At 38.9% G+C, this 15,546-nt stretch overlaps 1 protein-coding gene across 4 annotated transcripts in view; it reads right to left on the bottom strand.

Annotated features, from left to right (window-relative positions):
* Positions 1-698: 698 nt before the first annotated feature.
* LOC130916636 (casein kinase II subunit alpha'-like) overlaps positions 699-15,546 on the bottom strand; it is a 79,298-nt gene continuing 64,450 nt past the window's right edge. For 2 of the 4 annotated variants that reach the window (XM_057837529.1, XM_057837512.1), the window contains 3 exons: positions 12,702-12,850; positions 10,375-10,467; positions 699-4,839 (listed from right to left, as the gene is read on the bottom strand). In XM_057837529.1, the coding sequence (XP_057693512.1) occupies positions 10,391-10,467; positions 12,702-12,850 (226 nt within the window). In that variant the 3' untranslated portion in view covers positions 699-4,839; positions 10,375-10,390. Of the gene's footprint in view, positions 4,840-6,394; positions 9,735-10,374; positions 10,468-12,701; positions 12,851-15,546 lie in introns of those variants that run through there. The other 2 variants (XM_057837517.1, XM_057837523.1) reach the window with 2 other exon arrangements.

The raw sequence follows: 15,546 nt of genomic DNA, 5'->3' as shown, positions 1-15,546 counted from the left end.
AAAAGAAAGTATTCATGACTGCCATTTCCATCATTTTTGCAAAGTCAACCACCATCTGTTCTTCTGAGTTCCTCTCCTGGATACCAAACCTGCCCATCCCCTCTTTTTCCTGCACCAACATGTCCACTGAAGTCTGCTCCAATGATAACTCTTACTTTTAGGAGGGTTCTGCATCATGCTATAGTTTATTCCCATTTGGATGATAATGTTTACATATTTCCCATGTCTACAGAACTAGTCTGCCCTGTCAGCGAGGCTTTCTGATTGCAAGAAGAAGCATCTCTCTCATCAGCGAGAGTGAAACAGCCTGCCGGCAGCAACCTGCAACCTCAGCAAGCACGCAAGCGAGCGATCACGGTGCATTTGCAGGAGTTACCATTAGTAAATGTCTACGACAATTCGATTGAAGTTTACCTTGGAAGTATTGTAGGTGACTGTTGCAAATATATTTAAGCTCTTCTGCTGAAAAAGAATGTCTCTCAAATCTAGATTCTATTTGGTACTTCATCCTGAATTCCATTTTAACAACATCTGAGGGTTTTATTCTCCGATGCAATTAATGTCCAGACAAACCACCAATCAAACCATCTAAATTTCATAAAATTTTGTAGAGATTTATATATAGCTAAAATGGGTTAAAATCTAACCTACAGCTACTTTTATTTTTATTGGCCTGTAACAGTCAAGAAGAAAACATGCCGTGTATAAAGACGTTTAATACCTGGTCAAAAAGTCCATTCAATAAGACATTAAAATGAAATCACTATTCCCAAACAAATATTTACATAAAAAGTTTATTTTCTTTCAAAATATTGTTCTCCTTTAAAGAAGAAAATAACTTTTAAACCACTCAGTGCTAATATTAGAACTAGATGTCTGGTCACAGCAGATGACAAACATATACAGCAGAATACCTAATTTATCCTGATGAAACAGTCATTTGGAGACAAAAAAGGTTTAAATCGGAGTTATTATAGGTTATTAGAGTTATTATTGTGTTATAGGGACATCGAGGTTTGGTCTCAGGCTTTATGGACCTATTGCAAAACTACGGCACCAAATGACAGAAGTTGGACACCTAGCCGTAGAGTTGCATAGGAGTACAGTGTGGTCGTGACTTAAAAAAATCTTTTTTCTAACTTTAAAACTGCAAAAACCTGATGGTTGAATGCTGTCTGTGGTGTACCTTTAATTCCGACACCAGGTACCCTGACAAATTGGGGGGAGGAATTTTTTTCAAAGGCTGAAAGAAGGCTCTCCAATTGCACGCTATGGATAAGGCTCTGTTGTCGATCACATAAACACCCGAATGTCAAGACAGTCACCCAAGGACACTAATGCTTGCTCAAAGCCAAGTTAATTATTTTTAAATATATATATATATATATAAAAATTGTTATACATTTATAAATTACAAATATTAGATAGCATGTAGTAAAAATGTAGTCTTAACTATAAACGTTAGTTTGCCAACATTTGACTGCCTACTTGTTTACTAGCCTGTCACTACACAAATAGAATAAATAGAACTAATTTAAGCTGCCAATACCCCAGCAATGGAAGTCCAAAGTAAACACCACAAAAGCACTATATTAAAAAAAAGGAAGATGGACTTACATTTGGTTACTGATGCACTCGAAGGAAAGTTCTCCTCACGCACACTCCTAGCATTTGGCTGTGGTCAACTCGAATGCATGCCGCTCTCTCAACGTTGAGCATTTATTTATGTCGTATTCATGTTGCACATGTACCTTTGTTTCTAATGTAGGTTATTTATCACCTCTGTATAATATTGAGAATCCAACTGAATGTAAAACACTGCTCATCGCCACAAAATCTTCAGGAAAAAAATCTGACTGGACACATGACATAACATTACTAAGTACCTTATTTTTCGGACAGTAAGTCACAGTTTTTTTCATAGTTTGGCTGGGGGTGCTAGTTATACTCTGGAGTGACTTATGTGTGAAATTATTAACACATTATTATGCCATTTCACACATTATTTATTTGGTGTTTTGGAGTGACACTGATGGTTTGGTAAACTTGTTAGCATGCTCTTTATGCTATAGTTATCTGACCAACTCTTAATGGCTATGTTATTTTAACATACCGGCCACATTTGCATTTCGTTGTTCGAGCATCATGTAACATTATCATATTGTACACTTATTCAGCATGTTGTTCTCTGTTGTACTTTTATTTTAAATTGCCTTTCAAGATGACATATCTGTTCTATGCATTGGATTTTATCAAGTAAATTTCCCCCCAAAATGCAACTTATACTCCAGTGCGACTGATATATGTTTATTTTCCTCTTCGTTGGCATTTTATGGCTGGTGCGACTTATACTCAGGTGCGACTTATAGTCTGAAAAATACAGTAGGCAACGTGATAGCTAGATAGATAGATATTCGGGCTGGGAGGGTCTAAAGGGGAAGTTCAGAATTTTTGTCATTAGGCTTAATCTTCTAGTTAGCGGGGGTTTCATTAGACTGAGTTGATTTCTACAAATTCCATGCAGTTTGTTAGTTATTAGTTAGTTTCAGGGCTCCAGAGTGGCTAAGCTAGCGTGAGTCTTAGAATGTCAAAAAAAAAAAAAAAAACATGCGCGCGTATGAAAATCACCGATGACCTACATATGGACACATGAAAATCATCGATGACCCATGTAATCAATAGTGTTGGCTACGTTTTCGGGATAAAGTTATTAAAACTTACCACTGTATGTAAATAACTGTAGTATGAACAGCAACATTTGTAATCTTGCAGCTCTGCAGAGAACAGCCTGCAGAACGGTGTGTTTTTGTCATAGCCAGCAGCAAGAAACCACAGTTTATATTGTTCCTCTTTCTTCATAGGGAATTTGTGGAAAGTTTAATTTGCCCATTTCTTCCATTTCCACTAGTGCTGCAACGAATAATCCATTAACTCGAGGTATTCGATTAGAAAAAAGCTTCAAATCAAATTTTGCTGCTTCTACGATTCGTTTAATTAGTGACATTGTCATGGTTTGTTTCGAAAGTGTTGCATTTAGTTTTATTGATGTGGGTGGATACACTACCTTCTAGTGGCAACAGTGAATATGCCATAACTCAGCTAAAATGGCTGAATCCAGCCGCTCCCTATTAAAACCAACATGAGGTATGTTTTGGTTTGAGCTAATATGTTTGATTATAAAACTCTAAGCATTTTAGAGTATCTATGCTAGCAGACTTTTGTCAATGAGTTTTGCAATTGTTCTTTTGTTGTACTTAGATTCTCATTTATCTTTTATATCATTTGAGGCTAAACTCAGGTATTTTTTAACAAAAAATGCATTTATTGGTCTTGTGAAATGAAAGTGCAATTCTGCATTGTTTGAAGAAACACTCAGGAATTTTATTTGTTTTCGCATCTAATGCTCTTTTGAAAGTGTAATCTTAGCAAGCCAAAATAAATATTATTGCAAGCATAAACACTTGTTTAATTGTTTAACTTATCCTAAAATTTATTCTGCAACACATTAAATGTTTGTAATTTGATTACTCGATTATTCGAACTAGATTAATCGATTACCTAAATAATGGATAGCTGCAGCCCTAGTTTCCACAGCCTCTGAAAGCACATTTCACCATGTTGCTGTTCTTTAGTCAAGACTCAATAGACTGATGCTGCATTCGAAGAAGGTAGGAAGTCGGAGATTTCCAACTTCCAAGCAGGAAAAATATCCTACGAACGGCACTCGACCTGGGAGGTCCTAGTCACGAAGTCAGGGGAAAAAAAGTACCCTGACGTTGCTTGACGAAATGGCGTTGCCCGTCGAAATATCAATCAACATCAATAGTAAAACTAAAGAAGGCAGTTTACAGTGTGTACATTACATACATATTCAGTTTTTCCTCCACTATTTGATCGCTTGCGAGAAGGCAGGTTTGCTGGAGGTCAAAATGTCTTTTGATGGCCAAAATGAAGGAAAAAAAATAAAAAATTGGCATGATCAGGTCGCAACTGGTACCATCCAAGTGGTATAAGTCCGACTTCCCACCTTCCTCGAATGCAGAATGGGCACGAGAGGCCGCAGCACTATTGCTGTGGCATTACGCATCTAAAAAAATAGTCCTGTAGAGTAAAATGAATTACAGCAGTTTGGTGTGACATTGTTTTCAGCCGCATGGATATTTGGAACAATGATCTGCATTTTGAATTTATTTTGACTCTGTTCGTAGATCTGTATCGTATTTTTATTGACATGCTAAGATGGGGCCATTAACTCGCTCTAGTTTAGCCACCGCGGAGCCCTGAAACTAATAAATAACTCACATACTGCATGGAATTTGTTGGAATCAACTCCACTGATTAATTAAACCCCCGCTAACTCGAAGATTAGGCCTAATGTCAAAACTTCCGCTTTAAGTTGCGAGTGGTAGCATTTCGCTTTGATTATAATAATGGTCCCCTCTCTGTAAAGTTTAATACCATGGACATACCACTCTACTGCATACTGCAACCCTCTCTGTCTGCGTCTATACAAAAGTCATTCAAAAAAACAAACAAAAATGAATTAAAAAAAAAAAAAGGTCTATTGCTAGGAGTGGTCGTGCAAAGTCAGAAATTTGAACTCCCGCCATCATCCACAAATCGTTCGTTCACTCAATCGCTGTCACTGAGAGAACTGACAGAGCCTTGGGTTGACAGAATTATACAAGGGGGCTGGGCTTTACAATAGGTCCATTCTAAGCTTCAAAGATTCTCCGAATCTGGAATTGACGAAGTAAGTGCTGCAATACTGACGACTTGGTCCAGCCTGGCTGTTGGTGTGAAGACAGAGATCTTTGCTGGTTGAGGGAACATATTCTTCTGAGAGAAAGAGAACAAATACAATACTTTTTCAATAATCATGGTAATAATAGTAAGTATTGGGGAAAACTACTACAAATGTACGTAATTTATTGTTTGACAACCTCTGTGCTCCGCTATCAGAGAACTAGGAAATGTGCTTCATCTAATATTGACGGTAGATCTTAACGAAATTGGCCTTAATACGGTAAAACATTATTTTTTCAATAAACATTTTGGAACCAAACTAATCACTTGACACTTTACAACGACGCATTGCACCGTCCATCCCCCACACTCGCGCTCACTGGGGCTGCCCAATGAGTCGCCGCACCTAGGGGTTGGTCGTTCAAAAATAGATTTAAAAATAAAGACATGTGCACAGTGTTTACGATCAATCTTGACAAAAACAGGTTTAACAGCTGTCAAGTTGTCCCGCAATTTTTTGTTTCGCCAGCAAGCGGAGCTGTTGAATCGCTAAGGTTAATTTACCGTAACTTTTTACAAGACGTGCAACTTATTATTTCTTGTGTGCATTATTCTTATTTTCCGGTTGTCATTTTACAATTCTTTAAAGTATATTCAATTCTTTAAAGTATATTGTTAATAATAATTTGTTTAAAGGTTAAATCAAAATGGTTACATTTCTAAGTTTAATTGCGGTGAACGCACAACCAATTAGGTCGCGCCCTGTTTGCCAATGAGTAAGTAAAAGTCCGATGCAGCAAGCTGTAGCATAAGCAGCACTAGCTCGTCCAAGTTTCTGAAAGTAAGCAATATATAAGCTAAATAAGTCAAGTAGACTTCCCTGTTTGTTCATGAGCAGGCCAAAGTGGTATGTATATTCTCGTTTGTGTTTTATATTTTGTATATGTTCGTTTATTCAATTGTATATCACTTCATTGTATCACCAGTTCTACGGTGGGTCTGTGGTGAAAGAAAGGCAACAATAAACATCAGTTAAACAAGAACTCTCGAGTCTCCATTCGTGAACAAGCCGGTATAACTGGACTGAATATGATAAAATCCTGATTTGAAAATATTCGGGATTCCTCCCAAAATAGGTTTTAACAATTTATGAATTTGTTAGAATCATATAGGCAATTGTGAGATGCCTTGCTCCTCAGTGCGCCTGAGATGAGTGGGTGTGCATAGTGGCTAGGTTCAGAACGCAGGTCTTAATGCTAAAGGAAAAGAGCTGATTTTCCTTTTTACATGTTCTTTTAATTCTTTTACCGAACAGGAGATGACGACACAATTCAGGACTAGGAAAGATGCTGGCTAGCCAGGGGAGAGTACCGAGGTGTCTCAAGTAGAAAACTCGAGACCTTCGATATCATACAGTTTATATTTGCGTAACAAACAGTGCGGAAATCTCTAGAGCAGGGGTCCCCAAACTACGGCCAGCGGGCCGGATACGGCCCGCAGCCACATTTGGTCCGGCCCCCTGAACAAAACAAACAAAAAAAAATTGTAAAAAAAAAAAAAAAATTTTTTTTTTTTTTTTTCTCAATAGAGTTATTTATGTCCTGGCTTTTTTCTGTGAAGAACTGAGCAATGGTTATTTGGTTATTATCTATTTAATTAATACAGTATTATTATATTATATTACATGATATTATATTATATTATATTCAGGGGTGCACATAAGTGGTCCGCACATGCGTACTGGACGTAGACAAACGCGCTGGCCCTCAACGGCTTCCATACGCTTTTGCGTACCGATGGCTGACCACTCTATTTGCGGCGGACACGAGAAAATAACTTCTCAAAATGTCGATGAGGCAGGCCACACTGAGTAATTACTTCTGTGTTCCCCCACCCCCGTCAAAAGACAGACAGACGACAGAGACGTCACCGGAGCTACCGAAAAAAAGGACTTTTGCTGAAAAGTGGCTACAGGAGGTACCATGGCTAGAGGCGAACGATGCTCGCACGGAAATGCGGTACAAAATGTGCCGTGAGAATCCCAATGTCGCCGATTAGAGCAACGCATTTTATGTAGGGTCAAAGAATTTCAGCCATCCAAACTTTGAAAAGCACGAAAAAAACAGAGAGCATGTGGCAATTAAGCAAACTATCGATGTCAAACAGGACCCCACTCGCCCTATGGACATGTGGCGGAATAGGGCGGAATAAAGGTAATGAACAGCGACATGCACTGACAAACGTGTTTTTGCTCGCATTTTACAAAGCTAAACATGCACGTTCAATGAGGTCTTATGAGGAGGACATCCCACTTTTAAAAAGGCTTGGAGTTAATGTGGGAGCCGCATAATGCCCTTTATTTTGAATTGGTGCTTTTATGTTTATTTCTTTACATTTCACTTCAAAGTAATGGCAATTTTGTTGTGCCAGTTGATGTTAATCAAGCATTAACTGTTAATATAATTAATCAAAGTTAATTGGCTCTAAGTAAAGCTTGTCATAAATTTATCGCATCAGGTGGGTCGGCTCTCAAGCTCAATGAGGACCAAGTCACATCTCCAGGTCCTCCTCTGAGAACCTGGGCAAAAAAATTATGTGCACCCCTGATGATATGATATGATATGATATTAAGGGCTGTCAAAGTTATCGCGTTAACGGGCGGTAATTAATTTTTTTCATTAATCACGTTAAAATATTTGACGCAATTAACGCATATGCCCTGCTCAAACAGATTAAAATGACAGCAGTGTCATGTCCACTTGTTACTTGTGTTTTTTGTCTCCCTCTGCTGGCGCTTGGGTGCGACTGATTTTATGCACCATGAGCATTGTGTAATTCTTGACATCAACAATGGTGAGCTACTAGTTAATTTTTTTGATTGAAAATTTTACCAATTTTATTAAAACGAAAACATTAAGAGGGGTTTTAACATAAAATTTCTATAATTTGTACTAAAATCTATCTTTTAAGAACTACAAGTCTTTCTATCCAGGGATTGCTTTGACAGAATATTAATGTTAATGCCATCTTGTTGATTTATTGTTATAATAAACAAATACAGTACTTATGTACAGTATGTTGAATGTATATATCCGTCTTGTGTCTTATCTTTCCATTCCAACAATAATTTACAGAAAAATAAGGCATATTTTAGAGATGTTTGAATTGCGATTAATTACGATTAATTTTTAAGCTGTGATTAACTCGCTTAAAAATGTTAATAATTTGACAGCCCTAATTATATTATATTATATTATACTATATTATATTATATCATTTTTATTTTATTTACTTTGGTTCCGTGAAGAATCCAGAAAGGGTTATTTGATTGTGGCTTTCTGAAAAACAATACATTTTTACATTTAGGCACTCCTGCAATCGTCACACTTTTTCTGTTACAAACTGACCCCGGCCCCTCATCAGAGAAGAGAAGGGTTATGTGGCCCTCACAGGAAAAAGTTTGGGGACCCCTGCTCTAGAGCATCTTAGTGCCGCCACCTAGATCACAATTCATAAATATATCTTAACTTGGGGAGGTGTAGACATCCCTGTTCGACCTTGAATATGGCCAGATTCTCGCTCAGTTGACAAAACCCTTTTGTAAGAACAAAAGAGTGTCTGTGGGCAAATGGCTAGCCAACTACATGGTTACTTGAATAAATGGAAATATCCACAATGCACAATTCAGATTTTTTTTATCATTTGGGTGGGGTGCCTATTTGGACTGCCTTTTTCGCCATTCAGCCCGTTCATGTATTACGCATGCGCACTAACTAGCAGTCCAACACGCAATGGGAAAACTGACCCGCATACACAGGAGCATCAAAACAAATGACTACACATGCTGGCTCTATGTCATTCAAGGGTGATCATATCAAGGGTCGACAATATAAATGGCCCGGTGGCCCGTACGTACTTTTAAAACCGTCAAGGCCACCAGAATGCTCCCACCACTGGCCCAGTGGGGCCGGTAAAAATAATGTGTCAATTAAAAAAAAAAAAAAAAAAAAAAATCTTCCTTTACATTAATTCCCAGTAGTTCCATGTTTTGATCATGTTACGCTATCCCGATCAAATATAACCTTCACACTTTATGCAGCAATGCAGCAGCTGTTGCTCAGTACCCACCTAACGTAATACTACCAGGCGACCTGATTCTGAAACCCCAGGCACCTGGGCAAGCACCGGGGGGATGGGGGGGGGGGGGCACTCAAAGAGGAGAAAGTCACCGGATGTCAGTTTGCCCAGATTCTCGGCCATTTAAGCAATATTGAAATATTGGCCCACAGAAAGAAAACAGCATTGTCAGGCTTATCCTTTTTTTCCATTTTTTTTTTAATGACGACTGGTCAAGCCCGCCTAACCCAAAAAGCAAAGTTCAAGCATCAAGCTAGGAGCTATCGCTAAAGCAAAACTCCATTGCGGACGTCCTACCCGCCTCTTTCGCTTGCTGTATGAATTCCGATTTGGGTCAGACCCAGAGGTTGCGCTAGACTTTTTCGTTGTCTGTCATTTTGACTGACAGGGTCATAAAAATCCGGTCATAATCTATATTTACCCGTCACTTAAATTTTTAAAATGACAATAATGACATATTCAATAGTATTTAGTTTTCATTCATTTTTAATTAATATTCTGTCCGAACAAGCTTAACAGAGAATCCACACCGTGCCATCACACATCAAGCAGATTAATATGTAACTTTTTCTCCGCAGTAACAAAAACAGCTGACTGTGGCCCCAGTAGGTAGGCTACATATGGAACAATGAAATTAACAGTTCACCTGCTGTGGCCTGAACGCAGTCCTCCTGGTGCGCATGGACTTGAATTGCGTGCCCGCTTGTGCATTATCAAATGTCTCAAGTGGGATTGCTGCAGAGGCTGTCCTTCATCCTCCACTGTATCAGTCCCTCTTTTTTCACCTCTTTTATCAACACCATCATCGTTTTGGGGCTTTTTGAAGAAACTTCGGACACTCAGTCAGTTGCCTCATGTTTCCGAGTAAGGCCAACGACGTCATGCATCAAGAGAGACAATGGCTAATTAATATACTCACTCGCCACCCTGTGGTCTGGGGTGTGAATTGCAACCAGTCAAAATGACAGATGGACTTCATTTTTTTCCGTCACCGTTTTAAAAAACCGGTCAACGACGGAAAATAGTCGGTTAACGCGACCTCTGGTCAGACCGCAACCACATTCTGGAAAAATGTGGCCCAGATCGGATTTTAACCACGTATGAAAGTGACCTACTGTAGATCGGATTTGAATTGTCCACTTCTATGCGACTTGTCCCGTTCAGACCGTCAAATAATACATCACTCAAGTCGGGTAAAACGCGGAAAAATTGGATTTGCATATTAAGACCTGCATTGTGAACCTAGCCAACAACGCGTGGTTTTACGTCACATCTTCACCGATTTCAGTCAACTTGGTTGCAAAGCAGCTTGACATACAAAAGCAATCGAAATCAATCACAAACCACACAGATGACAAACTTCATGCAGGTCACACACATACTCATTTTGACCTATCTCACACATGAAATGCTGGAAAAAGGTTTGGAAATTTCATGGAAGGTAACCTTTAGGAGGACAATCAACTGCTACTGCTCCTGCAGTGAACTTACCTTATATTACTATGTGTCATGATGTATTGGAGGTGGTTATTGCCTTTGTGCTGGCTGTAATGGCATTAGTCTTGGATTGTTTCACCACAGGATCTACAGTAAGAGACATTTAAAAGCTCAAATTAATGTGTCACATTCAGAAGCATATGTGGCTATGCTGAAAGTTATAAGGAAACTAGAAACTGCAATTTCGGGAGAAATTACACCTGGTCTTTCCTCTGTGGAGATACAAATCTTAGCCCCACGCAGGTCTATCACTAGAATGGACAAACATGCCTAACAATGGCATGAAACAAAGTAAACGCCATTAGAAATGAATGGGAAATTTGGACGCCCATGGCCGTCAATGGCAGCACCCTCCATAAGCGTCAATGCAATCGGGGACATTTGGGGTACACGTCCTATTGATATCTGGTAATTTCCTGTTGATTTGGGCATTTTTTTTTTTTTTTTGCCATTGAAAATGAATGGGAAAATTTTTGGACGTCCATGGACGTCAATGGTATCAATTTACATAAGCGTCAATGGAATACAAGTACATTGGCATCAATAGAATGAACAAACATGAAGAAATGCCATTGGAAATGAATGGGAAAAAATTTGGACGTCCATGGACGCCAATGGCATCACCCTCCATAAGCGGCAATGCAATTGGGGACATTTGGGGGACACGTCCTATTGATATCTAGTCATTTTCTGTTGATTTGGGGAAAAAAAAAATTTCCCATTGAAAATGAATGGGAAAATTTTGGGACGTCCATGGACGTCAATGGTAACAATTTACATAAGCGTCAATGGAATCCAAGTACATTGGCATCAATAGAATGAACAAACATAAAGAAATGCCATTGGAAATTAATGGGAAGTTTGGACGTCAATGGCATCACCCTCCATAAGCGGCAACGCAATCGGGGACATTTGGGGGACACGTCCTATTGATATCTGGTCATTTTCTGTTGATTTGGGGAAGTTTAGTTTTTTCCTCATTGAAAATGAATGGGAAACATTTTGGACGTCCATGGCCGTCAATGGCATCGACATCCATAAAGTCAATTGAATCCAAGTACATTGGCATCAATAAATTCGACATGCATGGCCGTCAATGGCATCAATGCAATGTAAAAAATTCAATTGGAAATCCCATTGTAAGTGAATGGGAAATGTTCTCATTAGAAATGAATGGGACGGAAATTTCCGGGGGACCGTAATTTTTTATCAAAATTCTGTATACAACTTTTATGCCCCTCACCGTCACGGAATTTTTGATGCCCAAATTATGTGATTTGGTCAAAAATTTAAGGACTAGATACATTTTGAAACTTTTCTTTGTTTCCCATTAAAAATGAATGGGCCAGTTTTTGGCAAATTGCCGGGAAACCGTACATTTTATCAAAAAATTTACCGCTGTCATTTTTATGCCCCTCGCCATCCCGGAATTTTTGATGCCCATCTTGTGTGTTTTCGTCAAAAATTGACGGACTAGTAACAGTTTGAAACTTGTCTTTTTTTCCCATTAAAAATGAATGGGCAGGTTTTTGGCAAATTTCCGGGGAACCGTATATTTTTTCCAAATTGTATTAATAACCTTTATTCCCCTACCTGTCCTGGAATTTTTGATGCCCAAATTGTGTGATTTGGTGAAAAATTGTAGGACTAGATACATTTTGAAACTTTTTTTTCCTCATTAAAAATGAATGGGCAAGTTTTTGTCAAATTTCTGGGGAACCGTAAATTTTTTCCAAATTCTGTATACAACTTTTATGCCCCTCACCGTCCCGGAATTTTTGATGCCCAAATTATGCGATTTAGTCAAAAATTGTAGGACAAGTAGCGTTTTGAAAATTGCTTTTTTTTTTCCGGAAAATTGCCGTTTACGGGCAAACGGAAAATTTTTTGGGTCCCTGTGTCGCGCGAAAATTCCGGATGTGTCGATACTTGAATGGTGCCGATCGGTCAAGCGGTTCGGGCTGCGCAGCGCGCCGAAGGATTCCCATTCAAAAAAAAAAACAACAGAATAACACATAGGGGGAGGCCGTAGAATCTCACTACCTGATCTTTCCAAAGGAAAGACCAGGTAATAAAACAGATTTGAACATGCTACTAACACACAGTATATTTGGTTCCATCCAGACATTTTCAAACCTGGTCATGGTTGCACCCAAATTCACACTGTCACTGAGCGGGAATTGACCCCTTGCTGCCCAAAGCCAGGCAGTGTATCACCATACCACCATGAGTGGCTTGTATATTTGGTTGTGATTTAAATAAAATCAGACTTATTGAGCTTTACCACATCATTTGAGTGACCTCTGCAAGTTGATACTAACAAAAATAGGGGTGCTTCATGGCTTCTAATGCTGTTAGTCTTTGTTGGTGGTCATAGCGGAGGAGCCTGTCGAGCAGGTCGAGTGCCTCATGGCTCACCAAGTGTTGATTCTCAGTCTGGATGAATTGCTCCCAACTCTTCCGCGTTGTCCTGACGACACAAAGCAGAGGATGGCTTGACGTCATGGTCGCCATATTACAGTTGAAGCTGAAGGAGATTCCCAGAACAGACAACCAACTGAAGGATATTTTCAGAGTTGTGATTCACATAGCTGACTTTGGTGTGGCCAGTGTTGTGCATAAACACCTTCATATTTTTGGGCAAAAGTGAATTTAATTCTTCATATTTCTGTCTCATGAACGTGCTCTTTCCAGTGGTTGTGAGTGGTGTTCATAACTTCGTTCATTGTCAAGTACTGGTTTTGTGCAGCAGTGAATAGACGCGACTACATGTTGTAAGGATAAAACTGACCTTACTAATATTAAATGAATTTTTTTCCATTATGTTCAGACTTGCTTGCCTTCTCACTTGCTGAATCTGCCAGTCCATTTTTTGCCCTCAAATGCATGTTTGAGTGGCGGATTAGTTGATTTATTTTCTACGTTATTTCTTTAAAAATATTTTTATTTGCAGCCTATGCTGATTTTTCTTTCTTTCAGATAATCACACATGAATCATAGTCGAGGTAAAAAGTTTTCATTTTTTGTTGAGTTTAGCTGTGGTATTTGACAAAAACACTAGTGTTTTACCTTAAGGAAGGCTCAATTTTTATTTATTTTTGTCATACCCTGACTAAGAAGGTTTTTTCAGATATATCTATTTATTTAGACAAAGTGTAGTGGTCTTAAGACAAATGTTTATTTTTTGCACTCCTGGATAGTTAAGAGATTAAAAACAAGTTTGTGTTTATTATATATGTTAATACAATATAAATGTATATAATATTAAAAAAAGTGTTGAGACATTGCAATTTAAATTTGCTTATAAAATCTACACATTTTTTTGTATACAAGTTTTCAAAAAGTTTTAGTACTTTATGAAAACAAAAGGTTTCAATTGAACGGTGTATCACCTGAACCAATACACGTGAAAGTTAGTATGAATCAATACAGACTTATTTTGCATTGATCATTTAGCCTATCAATTAATTAGGTTCATATTTATGAGAAATGTACCTCTGACCCCTGTTCATCCAATATGTTTGATCTAATTAATGTTCTGTCCCCAGCAAAAAGTGTACATGCAGATAATGCTGTTATATCATCCCTACCAATGTTGAGACCAAACCTACGCCCTTGCATCATAGCATTCTGTTTGGTGGACGTAGACACACACGTAGCGGCAAATTTGGGACACTCGAAAAATGGGTCTCACGCCTCCAATTGATACCGTTAAGGAGATCTCGATGTACGTTTGTGTGGAACTGTAGTTCGCAACAACAACAAAAAAAACCTTTTGTAAGAGCAAATGTATATGTACGGATTTAAATACAACTTAAATCAAGCAAACATGATACAAATAAACTACAATACAATCATGCGCAGGCTCAAATGCACTCTTCTCGATGTGACGCAGGACATCAGTGGAAAGCAACTTTAGAAGTGTGTAGAAGCAATGAAGAAAATTTATTTTATTTTCCTTCATTTAATAATTTCTATATTTCGTTGATACCTCCAAATACTTCCAAACCGCGGAAATGTTGGCTGTGACCCAATAGTGCTAGCGGATTGTGTTTTCATGGCGTCATCACAAGAGGACTAAGGTTCTTCTAACTTTTCGGTGGTAAACTTTTGGCCTTTTAACTGAAAACTGAAAATGCAATTTTAGCTAGTTTTGGCCGAAAGTTTTCGGTGCCGAATTTTCGGTCACATCTCTAATTATTCTTTTATGAGTTAAGAACTGGAGCCCTTCTGACAAAACTGCAGACAAAGCCATAGGTAAATACACTATACAAAAAATAAACCTTAATAGTTGAAAACTATCCAACCTTGCGACCCAAGCTTCCTATCACGGCTGTGCAGTGTTGGGAATAACGCCGTTTTAAATAACGCCGTTTCATAACGGCGTTATTTTTTCAGTAACGGGGTAATCGGTCTAATTATTTTTTCCGCCGTTACAACGCCGTTACCGTTACTGACGGTCAAAAGCGGTGGGTTACTTACTCTGAATAAATTGAAGAAACTACCAGCCGCAGCGAGTCTACCCTACTCTGTTTATTTGTCATCCAAGACTTGGGGTGCATTCAGGTTGGAGAGTAGCGCACGTGTTTTGTTTTGTGCTTTTTCTTAGCAAAGATATACCACACAGGACGTGCTGGCACTCAGTTTCTTTAATAGCACATATAACTTCAATATTAACACAAACATACGGCTCTCGGCAGGCCGTGTCTCTAACTCACTCCTGCATCGTGAGCAAAACAATACTGGCGCCGTGTGCACTTTAGGGTGCCTCGGATAATTCTGTATCAGAATATTACAGCACGTACTTCTTATGACTCCAGGCTGTTTGTCCCTGCTCATTCAATTAGACAATGCTTTCCATGGCTTGCTAACGTTTCTGTTTTTGCTACACCTTAATGCTAGCCTCGTTCCCATCACCCACTGTCAGCCAGCAAGAATGCTGCTTCCATCTTGAGGACGGCAGACGCTTTGAGGGTGACGGGAGGAGTAGGGGGACGAGGCTACTTGAATGCACCACCCGGATCGAGGGGATGGAAGAGATTGTGATTGGCTGAGGGTTAGAGTCATGTGTCATGGTAAGCCAATCAGAGCCGGTGTTTTCACACACAAACTGAAACAGCGCGTGAGGCAAACACACATACTCAAAACAGTTGCAGAGGGATATGA

The sequence above is a fragment of the Corythoichthys intestinalis genome, chromosome 1 (genome assembly GCF_030265065.1).
Source record: "Corythoichthys intestinalis isolate RoL2023-P3 chromosome 1, ASM3026506v1, whole genome shotgun sequence".
Classification (NCBI taxonomy): domain Eukaryota; kingdom Metazoa; phylum Chordata; class Actinopteri; order Syngnathiformes; family Syngnathidae; genus Corythoichthys; species Corythoichthys intestinalis.
The sequence above is the reverse complement of the archived record's forward strand: the minus strand, read 5'-3'. Positions and strand labels throughout refer to the sequence as shown.